The 14,347-nt window shown below is 38.6% G+C and overlaps 1 protein-coding gene across 1 annotated transcript; it reads left to right on the top strand.

The window, feature by feature from the left end:
- The first annotated feature begins 5,495 nt into the window (after window positions 1–5,495).
- LOC131883562 (ammonium transporter Rh type B-B-like) lies at window positions 5,496–12,065 on the top strand. Its single transcript, XM_059231064.1, has 7 exons — window positions 5,496–5,920; window positions 9,814–10,102; window positions 10,479–10,941; window positions 11,007–11,144; window positions 11,211–11,344; window positions 11,413–11,558; window positions 11,663–12,065. The coding sequence occupies exons 1-7, from the start codon at window positions 5,755–5,757 to the stop codon at window positions 11,998–12,000; spliced, it is 1,674 nt and encodes a 557-aa protein (XP_059087047.1). The 5' UTR covers window positions 5,496–5,754; the 3' UTR covers window positions 12,001–12,065.
- Window positions 12,066–14,347: the final 2,282 nt, after the last annotated feature.

The raw sequence follows: 14,347 nt of genomic DNA, 5'->3' as shown, positions 1-14,347 counted from the left end.
TAACCACCGAGGAGAGAGTATGAAATAACAACCTGCCCACTACACTGAGCCAATGACACACTATCGACTGACCCAAGCCTAGTAGCCTAAGTTAGTCTAAACAACAGCGGCAGTTCTACAAGAACATTGGAGAGGTTAAACAATGAAACAAAAAATATTACCTTACGACTAGTTTTGTCACGATAATACGAAACAGTACCATTCAAACATTAATATGACTAACTAACTTCATACGGCAATTACACTAATTATACAAATGACAAAATTGAAATAGAGCTGAAACATAAAATGCGAAATAACCGAAATAAGAATAATGATAAGTCTTTGCATGAACGTATAAGTAAGATATCCAATACTACGATAGTGTACTATCTCCAATACCACAAAGGCAGATGGGAGAGCTGAAAAAAAGTGCCTTTCTCACCTTAAAAAGCATCATGGCCATGTACAAAACACACTCTTTCAGCCCTGCCGAGCTATAAATATCAGGAGACAGCTCTCAACAGCAGACGAGGCAATGATTTGCAATCGCACAAGTAGGGGATTATTTGGCTGTCAGAGGTCGCGAGGGTGAAGACTACCTAGAAACCCAGGACGTGTCATGGTTGGGTGCCTGAGCCCGTACCTGCAGTTCTACCCCATGAACATAGATAACTTCATATATGGATCAATCAAAGGCGCTTGTTTTCGTTTCAGCTGTCGCTGGTGGGCAACATGTTTCATTTGTAGTCAAGCTATTTAGGACAACTATGGTACAAATTTGAAGCGTTGACTGCTCGTCCAAATTCAGAGTAGAAATCACTAATACTACTCCTTGTCAAGCAATTACTCTCGTCTAGCACGCTTCATAAAACGGGTTTGAATAAGTTGTCGGACCACATTTTTACGAACAAAATTTTGAAGGGATTAAAATGGGGCTAAAGTTAAAATTTTCATCCATGTGGTGGAAACACTTAACTGAAAGGCAAGGAACAAGCCTGGGTTGAGACTGACCTCCAGAGGTGTCGGAATTACCTTGATTACGTAAAGGTGCAATCATGTTGCCCACATTCAAGCACATTGTTGGGACATTGAAACAAAATTCCGAATGCCTCATCATTGCGTTGCAATTTCGGATACATTTTGTTACACTTTCGACATGCGTTGCTAAACAAGGGCTTTCAATAGAGTACGTGATTTGCTCTGCTACTATCGGAATCTTTTTTTGACATGTTACTTGTATTATGTCCCAAAAGCATGTTTTTATTATTCTACCGCTCTTTCTAATTGTATATTTATAAGATAAAAAAATTAAGATTAAAGAGGAATAACAAACGTTTCATGAGAGCAATTCAACTTGTCTGAAGCAACTTTTACGAAATATCTTTGTCCATTTTCCACCAGCGTCAGCTGACCTGAAAACATGCTCATGCAGTACAGCTCCTGTTGAGCTTAAGCATTCTAGTTATGGTTTTCTATGCCCATGAAGCTTTCCGCTTTGTTGGGACATCTTCTCCCCTGTTCACCCTGGTGTCAAACCTCAGAATATGATCTCGACGTATGCCATTAAATAGACGAATTCAACTTGGCGTCACTCATCAGTTTCAGAAACTATTGCCATCTACCGTTCAAAGCGCCGATTTCTTGAAGAGTGTCTCACTTGTAAGCCAAATTTGTCAAGATATTCAAGATTATCAAAACTTAATTCAGTATGGTCAAGGGATAGTTATGCGCACTTACGTTGTCTTTTGTTTCAGCAATAAATTTACAGCATTGATGTCTTTAAAAAAGCAATAGTTTTCATTTTGGATTAGTGTACAAAATAAAAAAATGGAAGTTTTCAAGGGGAGTTAGCCCGAGAAAAACAGGAAGAGCAGAAACCGTATTAATGTGCACCGAGGTGGGAGCCAGACAACCTTTTTGGAAAACCATTAGTTTTATTTTGATGGTTTGGACTTGAAGGCCGTGTACTTGACATTAGCCATGGCATTTTGCAATTCCAAATCCTCCAAGAGAACCCAATAGCTTGGGTCTTGAATATATTGGGTTCAGTTTAAACATACTGGACACATCAATGATTAGTGGAAGGGGCTTGATATTTGAGGTTTCTTTTTAATGCACTTTGTTTTCGACTAAGTCGTAATTATATGTACCGTGTGTACAATTATATCTTGAACAAAAAGCCTTAATGGAAAGTATTGCCTTCGCAAAGCTCGGTGCAGTATAATGCGCAAAATGAATGAATGAGCTTGTTCTCCCATGGAGGTTATTTACTGGAAGAGGGTAAACTCATTCATTTTATGTACCGTCATGTTGTGATTTTTGAGAGGGCTCAACATTTTTGGTACTTGTTACATTAAGGTGAAATTCAAAACACGTCTTCTGAGCAACCAGGGACGATTCTCATTTGACGAGAGAGGGAAAAAGTGCATAGAACAGCAAACGCCACTTCATGACAAGTAAGGCATTAATTTGGATAGAAAAAGAAACTAAACCGAACCTTATTCAGAAAGACCTAAAATATCAGTCAATTTGCCCAAAATGATTCCTTATTGAGATTGTTAAAGACCACCAAACCCTGAATAAGCAAGTTGATGCTAAATGTATTTACTGAAAACGGATATCATTAATATCTTTATTGGGAGATATGTACGTACAGTCTCATTGGATATATTATTTCGCATGTATGCATACATTTGGTATCACACATCGGTGACTGGGGGCCCATTCTGGGGTTAAGGATCGCCATTCGAGGCGAATATCCACTAGAGCGAGGGGGAGACCTGGACTTGAACCAATGAACCTGGGTATAACTCGGTCGCGCGTTAATCAACCAACAATGATATTTTGATCACCTTGGGTTGTAAATGATTCATTATTTACATCATTTCTGCGTTAGTCTCTATTGAGAAAGCTCGTATTTGGCCAACACCTATCCATGATTAATTGCTGTCCAATTGTCTTTATTCACATTCAAAGCGATATTTTTCCTTTAAGATTTCAGTGGGTCCTAAATTTTTTGGTACACTAACTTTGAACAATTTGCGGCGCTGAATATGTCCAGAGATAAGTAGGCAATGATTCACTACAAAACTATTATGATCATAAGTTAAAATTTACTTGTAATTTGTAATTGACATAGATATCTCTTACATCAGCTAAAATGTTGTTAGTTACCATGACTTCAATGGATATATGACTTCAAATGAAAATAGTTATGCATACGATTATATGAAAATTCAAGTGTGATTACTAGACCTCAAAGAAAGCGAAAAAAAAGTTGTGCCAATTGTAACTGCAGGAACTCAATTATCAAATAGTCCACTGCCAACAAGATGTCTTAGATTAATAAACATATATTATAGTGACCCAGACGAGTGTCACGCACGTGGTAAGGTGGGGGCATTCTTGAACATAAAACATAAACATGAGACCGGAAGAGGAAAAACAACTGGACAGGAGGAAAATAAAGTCAACATCGTAATCGTTTTGGCGGCAAATCCATATTCAAGGGATGTCGCCCCAACACCAATGCTTAAAGAATGGTGTAAGTTTGCAAAAACAAGTTCCAATAATTGAAAAAGAATTGTTACTATAGGGATTATTTTATTTCATCCCCTTTTAGTCTCCTTGTATTTTTATCTGTTACAAATATAGGGATGCAACTGTATTTACTAAGCTTTTCATTGAGTTTATAAAAAATCACATTTTGTTCTTGCAATGTTTGACATTAGGACACGTTTTCAATCAATACAGATGTCGTCATGGTAATTCATTGACTCTCTTCTGGAGATTACATTTTTTGCAGCGGTCATTAGAGCCAATGAAAACCCAGACTCAAAAAATATTGCAAAACGGTACTGGCTGTGGATTTAATCCTTCATCTGATCATGTTGCACAAAGGTAAGTAAACAAGGAACAACAAGGCAGCTGATGTGGACCCAAATGACAACAAGACAGCAACAAATGTTCTAAAATGTGAAAAAGAGGAAGAAAAAAGTCGAAAAAGAGGAAAAATGGCTAAAAAAGCGAAAAATAGGAAAATTGGGGTCAATATTTTTGGTCCGACAAAAACGGCAAAAAAAGGTGTAGGAGTCTTTTCAGGTTTTTACTTTTTTTCGAGATCGAGGGATCACATATGAGTCCCAACCCAATTTAGGGTCAGTTCTAGTAACCGTGGAGGCTTAATGCATCCATGCAAGTTCGAACAATGAAGTCTGCACTAACTCTTCTTTTGAGCTCCTTCATTGTTTAACTTGCTTCCCTCTAATATTCGTAGGGAATACGTAGACGTAGTTCATCCGGTAGCATCTTTCAAGTCTGAATAGACATTTTCTAATTGGCGTCATCAATTGCCGAATCTATCACCATCTACCGTTCAAAGGGCCGGTTTCTTGCAAAGTGGCTGGTTTATAATTACAAACTTTTCATCACTTCCAAAACATTTGGCGTGTGACCAAGGAATGGTTAAGCTCACATATGCTTTCACTTGTTCAAGCATTGGGCCTCTGCCATTGATGCATTTATCAAAGTAATAGATTTTTTTCTTGGATTTATGAACTGATTCAGACACGAGGGTCCTCCAAGGGAGCTAGCCTGGAAGAAAATAAGGATTTGCAATTTTTTGGCTTCCTTCCTCTTTCAACTCCCTGCCTTACTTGCCTATCTGGATTTAACTCGCTACCCTTTGTAACTCACCACATAACTCCTAGATTGCAGGACAAAAGCACCATCGGAAAAGCGCCATCGCTGCCAGATTGTCGAATTGTTTTCACCATGGGCTATAAATTGGACAAAATATAGCTGGCATTCCAGATCAACCCTAAATGCAAACGGCTAACCAGGTCTGCCAACTGGGATGCTTTGGCAGACCCAATAGCATAAAAAGATAAACATGTAAAAGATGGACGAAATATCATGTCTCATTTCAATAGTACTGGGTATTACATTCCATGTCGCGATTTAAAAAGCCGGTGAAAAACCCAAAATGCGGTATATTACCTGTCTGGTGAGCAACTTGGTCCAATTTTAACTGGACCCAGTACAAAAAAAACAAAGCACGAGGTGCTTGATTAGAAATGATTCATACTTCTGAACAAAATTAACCTTTATTCTGTCAAAATAAACTATCTTTCCGACCCCTGTGTGATATACATTTTACATTTTATTTGATTACCAAAGAGTTTTCTTGTTTCAACATGTTTTCAATGATTGTCCCATTTAAACTAAAACAATCTCAGCTGGGTTTGGTTTAGATCAATTTACTTCTCCGCATACCGGGTGCTCGAATTGAATAACCGAACATTCCTAAAACTGTGATTAAGATATACAGTCATTCCATTGGACAATCGATGAATAGTGTTCCCCCAGCTAAAATAAACTGAAATGCGGAAAGCCATTTCCAACAGTGGTCCTTTTCTTGACCCCCATGATTTTTCTCTGGATGAACGACAAATGGACAAATGAACGGGCGAACGGAGAGGGGAGAGCCGAGGGAGAGGAGCTCAAGCATGTACTAGTAGTACCCCTGTAGAAAAGGCGATCCTAGTGAATGTGGCTAGAAAAGGACTCTCAAAACGATACCGGGAGTATGTACTTGGATGTGTGTATGCCATGTACTGTACAAACTGCTCCAGCGTTATCGTACGGATTGGTCAGTTGGAAGGGAGACTTGACCACGGTCAGATCTTCAATGCCTTCAATCTTGGAAAGGCATTCTGGGAAAGAAATAGAAAAGAGCCCTAATTGACCCCAGACGCCACTACCGGAATCATCATGGCGCATCATTACTGGCGACGTGCGGGTCATGTGCCCGTCATGATTGTACTCCAGATCATCTTTATCATTTTATTTGCCATTTTTGTAATTTACAACCCCAAGAATGCGCAATATGGCAAGCACACCAACGCCAATGGACGAGAAATTATGAAAGACTATCCACGTAAGTTGAATCGGATATTGGAATAGATGTTCCACATGAGCCAGCCAATCTTGTCTAATCTTTTTTCAACATATTCATTTGACTTAGCAACACTGACTTAGAAAAACAGTTTTCTTAATGAGTCTAGCATTTCGAATTAAACGAATCTATCTGTGCACAATATTTCTAAATCTAATTCACTCCATTGAATACATTGCAATCCATTTAGTGTCAGACCTGTGAAGCAATCCGTTGAAAAGGAAATAAGAACCCGATGGAAAACTGAGCTAGTGTTGCAATTTCATAAATTTCAATGCACATTCAGGTTGTTTGTCACCAAAGACAACCCAAACAGATTTTCGTTAGTTGAGACAGTTGATTGTATGATGATATAAATGAATTTTCAATTTCAAATATTCAATTTTGTCGAAAGAGAGTTGTGAAATAACGTACATTATGGCCAAAGAGTCTTAATTTTGAAGTGCTTGTCGTAATAACGGTGTCATTGTGGTCATTCACGGGTGATTCTGGAAAAATATGATTTTCCACATTAAACATTGTTAAATCATTATTAATGTACCATGCATCTGGAGCTCTTGAAAATGATATTTATACTATTGAAATATTTTAAAAATGTTGGCGCTGATTTGGAATAGCTAACGAGAGGGTTTAGGAAACCTGAATTGCATTGGCACGACTAATTTTTCCAAAAGCAACAGGGCTGTCCTAATGTCCTCACATCACCTAAAAAGAGAAAGTTTTGTTCCCTCAATATATGATACTTTGTCTATTCAAACCTCAGAACCCAAAAATCCTCACAGACCGGTCATTAAAAGAGCCAACAAGGTTTAAAAGAACTATTTGGTGTGCAGTGGTTCATCCGGTTTCTAGATCTCCAGAACCAGATCAAAATAGCCAACACTAAATTGCCCTATCGATGCAATAAACGATACACGTTCATCCTCACATCTGGCAAGTTACCGAACAATTGACCGTATTCATTCAAAAGCTCTGCCTTACATTTATGAAAATTTTTTTTTTTCAAAATATTCAGGCTCGAACAATATTTGAGAGGAAGTGAAGGTGAAATTTACCTACAAATTTGCCATAATCAGCCAAAAACCAAGACCAAATAACATGAAATCAAAATTTTTTTAGTATGCATGGGCCCACTTGCTTGCATACAAAAACACGTTCTTGGTGTCAACTAACTATGACTACGAAAGAAAATCCGCTTTGAAGATGGTTATCCAGATGCAGACGTTGAAGGATCCCCACGCTAACCCTGACTGCTTCTGGTTCTACTGGTACTCATTGATGATGTCCACGACTCTTTTTGTAACGAGTCGCCTGACGTCACAAACTTGTTGGCTTTACGATGACCAATTGAGGTCTCTTTCTGCGCTCGAAATGACCGCTCGGTCATTTCGAGGAGGAGGTCCTCAAGCGCTTGAGGACCTTTGAATAGATCCAAAAGTAATAGGAGAGCAGACGTCTAAAATAGTTCGCATTGTACCTGATACTTGGGGGTGTGGGGTGTTTCAAAAGAAATGGACCACTTTAAGCTCATTGATGTAAATCGGATTTGCAATCAAAATACTGAATGTATTGGTATTTTTGTCTGCAACATCTAAACTGATCTAGATATTGATTAAATCAGATTTCATTGCACGAGCGGATGAATTTGAATTTCAAGGTGCTTGTCAAGAGTTTCGAAATTTGTAGTAATGGGAATCAGTTGAACTCTTTATGAATTAAGAACTCGGTGAACAAATCTGACATTTGGCCAGGCTCCACAACAATGTTCTAGAAGTTCATTTGACTTCGTCCAAAACACCTTTGTATCTCCATATAGTTATGGCTTATGTGGAGGGGCTCGGGATTTTTATCTAACTTTAGATTAATTTTGATTTTTTTTTTCAGGCTTTTCTCAGCCAAAAAATACTACTTAGAACTTTTAATTTTGATGAAAAATTGCAAGCTACACCTCTCTAGGACGTGACTGGCATAATCTAGTATCTAGAAGTATCAAAAGTTTGCCAATTCTAATCAAGGCCTCTGTGTCTCAAGAAGAAACACATCAAGGTCCTATCACTTACTTTAGAAGAATTAGAGAGCACATTTTTGTGAACTTCCTTATCGCAATCCCAAAAGTTCAAAATGAAAAATGACTGTTTAGTTATGATATTTGATCCTCCAATGCATTAGAGTTAGTAGATCTACCTAGCCCTTGAACGTGGGGTTGATAAGCATTTTTAGTCAAGAACTTTTCCAAAGGGAACAATGAAGGAACCCCTTAAGAGAAGAGAATACTTCATTGTTTTGATTAGCCTGGATTGCGGAGGGCTCAAAAGTGTATTAAACTTTTACAATCACCACAAATGACCTTAAAACCAGGTTGAGGACAAAGCTTATGGAGACTTTTGAAGAAGTATAGTAAAAGATACCTCCTTTAAATACTGCATAGCACTAAACTTCTTAGTGCGACCCAATACAGGAGCTGTCTCATTCCTGTATTGTTCGTGCTTGTCTTATTTGGCAAAAGCTCAAACTGTTTCTGTAAGCGTTACTGGAATCTCAATACTTTTTTTTGTTGAAATAGTGAAATATCTTGAAACCTCTTGGGCATTACTTAAAATTTTGCTAAATTAGTTTTGTGTTATCATTCTACGTGTCTTTTTATGTTTAAACAGGCTCATATCTTTGGGTTACATAATTTTTTTGCGATTCAAAAATTATTTCGTTCTTTTGATTTTTTTTGCGTATGATTATTTGGGGTTCAAAACGAATTTTTCCCTTTGAGCCCAGCTAATGGGCAAGAGTTACATGCTGTCTGTTGGTTGCCATAGACATGATTTTTGACCAATCTTCTTATAAAAGAGCTAGTCCAAAAGAATGACGAGTTTAAAGCATGTTATATTGAAAAGTAATGACGACCTCTAGCTTGTGTCCCAAAAGTAACCTTTTGATTTATTTTATCAATTGACAAGATAGGACTTATGAAAACTTGAGGTGGTCCGCATCTTTTGAAATACCCTAGAACAGTGTCATTAGAGGTTTGAACGCAAAATGAAAGAGCCTGTCACAATTGAAGTGAAGCATGTATTATGAAACATGGAATAGCTCATTGAAGCCCACGGATTTGAGCAACATTGGATGGGCGCTATATGGAGCTAAAATGAATTTCATTCTTCTATCGAGTCGCATGCATATAAGGTACGTGAACAAATACTCTCGACATTAATAATTAATGAATGTGATGTGGAGTACCCAGTTCATTTGTTTGGCAATAATAATTGTTTCTACGAAGGCTTGGTGCGGGGGCGAGGTTCAAAAACTTGATTTCGATTTTTTCCACGATATCTAGCAATTTTGTTTTTTTCGTCCATTCAATGGCTTGCACAGGCGTCTGTCCTTCTTGTTCATGTTGCAAAACGAGAGGGTATGTTATGAATGGAGCCAACCACTAATGATTCTTATGCACTCCAAATTTGAACTTGGATGAATTGACGAAGGTGCCAGAATGTTGTCATGGTTATTTCCCTCACAATCACCCTTAAGGTCTGGCCCATTGGATAAGATTTAGATAATACAGATTTTGCAAATAGACATCGGATTACAAAGTTATCTTTCTCCAGGGAGGAACAACAAATAGTATTTCTTGATATATATATATATATTTTTGTGGGACTTCCTTACCGTACTGGAAAAAGGATCAACAGTAGTTCAAGACGAAAGAGTTGCATGCCCTATTTACTTTTCAATTCAAATAATGCCTGATCCACTAGAATGCTAGTTAAAACTTTGCCCAAGTTTAACTTGAAAGAGGCTACTGGATCAACAACGTCGACGCATTGCCTACGAATATTAAAGGGAAGCAAACTGAACAGTATATAATCTCTCATTTGTTCCAGTGTTCCAGGATGTCCATGTGATGATCTTCGTGGGATTTGGTTTCCTCATGACGTTCTTGAAAAAGTATGGCTTGAGTGCCGTGTCATTGAACATGATGTGCGCCGTGATCTCACTTCAATGGGCCACTTTGGTCATTGGATTCTTTCATATGCACTATGATGCTGATGTCTTGATTGAAGATGGTGAGGAGATCCAATTGGTGGATGGCATTAATACCACGGTCACCAAGTATAGGCATGAGTACATCGAATACCCTCATGGCTATATCTACTTGGATCTAAAGGAAAGGTATGATGTCGCTTTAAAGACCTCGATTCTCATGATTAATGATAGAAGTGATAATTTATTCGACAACTCATAACTCATATTGTAGATTTACTGCAGATCTAAATCTCCCATCAAAGAAGCTTGAAGTAGCCACCTTTGCAAAAACTAAAACAGGATTCAGGAGATTACTTTTAGCAGCAACTTATTTTTTGAAAATTGATCATAGAAGAATTCAGGTTCCTCGGCTGCAAAACAACAGATATATCTTAAAAAATTGCCTCTGCCAACCAATAAAAAATATGAATACAACGAGCCAAAGATCAACCTTCTGTATGGGTTCAACTCAACTGGTAACTACTATATCAATACTTCAAAACCGTCATGTTTCATCTTTTAGTATGTTGTTCAGTGATTTTGCCGCAGCAGCGGTTTTAATCTCCTTTGGTGCCGTGATTGGAACCACCTCCCCGCTGCAACTCATCGTCATGACCCTCATCGAAATCGTTTTATTCGTCGTCAACGAGGTGATTGGCCGTCAGTACTTGGGCGCCATTGACGCTGGAGATTCCATCTTCGTTCACACCTTTGGGGCATATTTTGGTTTGGCTGTCTCCAGGATGTTGTACTCCAAGCATGCGGTCCAAAACAATAAGCAGGGCTCGGCGTACACCTCCGATCTATTCTCTATGGTGGGTACCATCTTTTTGTGGATGTTCTGGCCGAGCTTCAACGGAGCTGCTGCCCTCTATGGCGAAGCCCAACATCGAGCCATCTTGAATACGTACTTCTCGCTTTGTGCCTCAGTCACGTCGGCCTTTGCCTTCTCGGCCTTGCTTAATGAGCACAACAAGTTCGTTATGGTAAGAGAGGAGTCTATTTGGTTTCTTATGATGCGATTTGAAAGCGTGCATTGTGTTGAATCTAGGAACACATTCAAAACGCCACCTTGGCTGGTGGAGTGGCTATTGGTGCTGTGGCCGATTTGTTTATCCAGCCCTATGGAGCCTTGGTGGTTGGATCTGTTGCTGGATTTGTTTCCGTCCTTGGATTTGAATATCTGACGGTAACTAGCTTGCTTAAAAAACGACAATATATACAATAGGTGACAATATTTTCATCTCATGAATAGCCTTTTCTGGAGCGTAAGTTCAAGATCCATGACACGTGTGGCGTACACAACTTGCACGGAATGCCCGGAATCATTGGAACCCTTTTAAGTATCTTGTTAGCTGGTATTGCCACCACCGATGTCTATGGACGAGGGTAAGATTGGAGTTTGTGCCATATTCGCCAAATGAATTCGACATATTGCACAGTTTTACTCTTCATAGATTGACTGAAGTCTACCCAGCTTTGGCTGTTCAAGAGGATCATGGACATGTTACCGTACCCATTAACCAGACTATGCAAGCTCTCAATCAATTGTGGGCGGGCCTAATCACCATAGCTTTCGCCATAACTGGAGGCATAGTCACAGGTCAGTAAATTAGTCGTAAAGTAGTTCATAGGAACCACCTAAATCCTGAATCGTCACTCTCTCTAAAAATAGAGCACATGCGAGTAACTAGATAATGTTTTTAGGTTTCATCTTGAACCTAATCGGTCGTTGGCAAGCTATGGATGATATGAACCGTCCGGGATCCACGGTCGTCAAATTGGCCTTGAACGTAGGCAACGCCTTCACTCAACAATTGGGAATCCGCGAGGCCTTGCCTCGAGACGCTTACTTTGATGACAACCTGTTCTTCGAGGTTCACAACGACGAAAAGACCATGATCGTGACTCAACATGATGGCCACAAGGCTGAATACAATCACACCCATCAAGCCAAGCGAATGCACTCGATCGATATGAACATGTATTCCAACCCGGGTTCTCGTCGAGTGTCCTTGGCTCCAAGTACTAACTCCAGAGATTAAAGTGGAATGAATTATTGAATGCGATTTGGAAAAACAAAAATATGAACATGAAGCAGGTGAAATAAGACAAGAAGACGACGAGCATTTGATGATGCCATCAGCAAACCCTTTACCTCGATTGAATCTCAATGCAACAAAAACATACGTTTGTGTGGAACGATACAAAAATCTCGATTGCTCTATGTGAATGTGAATGGTGTATAATTTTGATGACATGTTAGTGATAAGTTTGTATTCATACTCGTAATTCGCACTAGGTAAATAAAATCATGAAAAAAATAGGTTGCTTATCTTATCAAACAATGCGACGTGTCCTGAAAATCTGACACAATCAGCGCGAAAAACAGCGCTGTAAGTTTTAATAGTATAGATATGTTTCAAGTTAATCTCAGACTAAAAGTTAATTCGTGCTCAGAAAGGTGTTCATGAATGCAAACCCTGATGTAAAACATTTTCATTCTGAGACTTTTTTATGAGGATAATCCAGGATTTGATTCTTCCCGTAGACGCACTTCAGGGCACGATGACGTCCTCAAAACCCAAAAGAGTTTGTTATTTTCAAACAAACGTTCAACAGAACCAAATTGAAAGAAAGTGATTATTTGTCATAACCATCTCATAAAGTAATTTGTCAGCAAAAAATATTTTGAGGATTGGTTTCGTTTGGCAAGCAATCCATTCTGCTATTCGATTCGATGGAAAGTTATAAGTGCTAACTGTGTTTGGGCCATCAAATATGCATTATATAACTCCTTACTTATTAACGATTTGGGTTGTCAAAAGTTTTTGTAGGTTTACCCTTGTGGGGTTTGAAAGGTTTGCAGGATGAGCTGGAGTTGTCATTCATATTTCCGAAGCGCTAAAGTAAAACGTTGTTTAGTGAGTATTACCTTCATAAAGTTTGGGATTGCAACGAATCATCTGAAGTTAGTATGTCCTCACTATGATTTTTAGCTCATACCGCTCATACCCCTTATCATCAAGTCTGAAGTAGGGTGGCCAAATAAAAACAACAAAGAAGGCGAGGTAGAGGACTGAGTGCTTTAATGCAACAATGCGTACTACTGGGAGGTCATTGACCTAGCTTTTAATGCAAAAGAGGTTAAAGAAATGGAAGGTAAGTCACAATATTGCACAAAAGACTTTCTTAAGACTTCTAAAACTGAACCTAAAATTTTTAAACCCTAAAAGCTTAGGTTTAAACCAAAATATTGTTGTGACGCCATCATTTTTTTCGCTTCAACGTCCCAACAACTTCTTTGCACTCTAGCATTTGTTCCCCTGAGAAAAGCTCCCCAAATACTTTAAGAACTCCATTCCCGATGCCCAATCTAAATAATAGGGCAAGCAACCACTGAAACTTTGACGAAGAACTCAGATAAACTAATAGTGACAGCTTTGTCTACCTATCATCATCTATTGGGACACCCTTACTATGTTGTTCAACTAAATTTCAGCCTAGGCATTGATGGTCCCATGAAATGAATGAATGAACAAGCCAGTTAATGAAACATTCCTTTAACACAAATATGATCAATCTTTTCAGAAGCTTTTTATGGTCTCCCTTACCACCACTGGGAATGGAATTCCTAGCAATTCAAGACAAAAAGCCTTGATTCAGAATGGCCAGCGTTGTTGGAAAAAGCTTTCCCCACATATGTTACATTTGTAGTTCGGTTGAGTGTGACCTAGATTGTGTTTTTTCCAAAAAGAGTTTAACAATTTACTTTTTTATAGGGTGAAACGAACTTGATTGTGAAATTGGCTTTGCATTTTGGGGAAATTTTAACCCTGAATGATTTGATTTAACTTATATCCACAATCTCTTGTTCTCTTGAGTTAAATTCTAGACAGATGCACGAGGAAAACGGTTAGAAAAACCTTAAACTCATACGATTTGACTAGTTTTGGGATCCCCTCCATTTCCAAGATTTGGCGACGGCTGGCAAATGCAAGAACTGGTTCAGTAATGGATCTTGTCTCGAATTCTCTACTGGCGGGCAAACCCTTGCTTACTGATCAATTGATAAGGAGCTCATCCAGTTTCAAGAAGCAGGCATATGATTACAAGAATGGCAAATAACATAATAATTTGCACCTCGGAAATTTCCTTTGTACAGTATCAATCAATGAACCACGGAACACTAGTAAGCATGTGAAAAAGTCTTGTAACGTCAAGAAGAAAAGAACCATTTTTATAAAAAGTGCTGTATTTTCTGTTGGAAAATTCGGAAAGAGATCCAATACTAAGTCAGTTCTTGTAACTGCTAGCCGTCTCAAAACCATATTGTGTTGTACCTTAAAAACGAATAAAGACATAATTTGTCATGCTTCTTACTGTGAAAAA

Source organism: Tigriopus californicus, chromosome 7, assembly GCF_007210705.1.
Source record: "Tigriopus californicus strain San Diego chromosome 7, Tcal_SD_v2.1, whole genome shotgun sequence".
NCBI lineage: Eukaryota > Metazoa > Arthropoda > Copepoda > Harpacticoida > Harpacticidae > Tigriopus > Tigriopus californicus.
This window is presented reverse-complemented; position numbering and strand designations above follow the sequence as displayed.

Bases quoted from the DNA above. Each gene is read 5' to 3' on its own strand.
- LOC131883562 (XM_059231064.1), top strand. From the start codon at position 5,755: ATGGCGCATCATTACTGGCGACGTGCGGGTCATGTGCCCGTCATGATT. The intron at 11,145-11,210 runs GTAACTAGCTTG...TCTCATGAATAG, and splicing joins TTGGATTTGAATATCTGACG to CCTTTTCTGGAGCGTAAGTT. The intron at 11,559-11,662 runs GTCAGTAAATTA...TAATGTTTTTAG, and splicing joins AACTGGAGGCATAGTCACAG to GTTTCATCTTGAACCTAATC.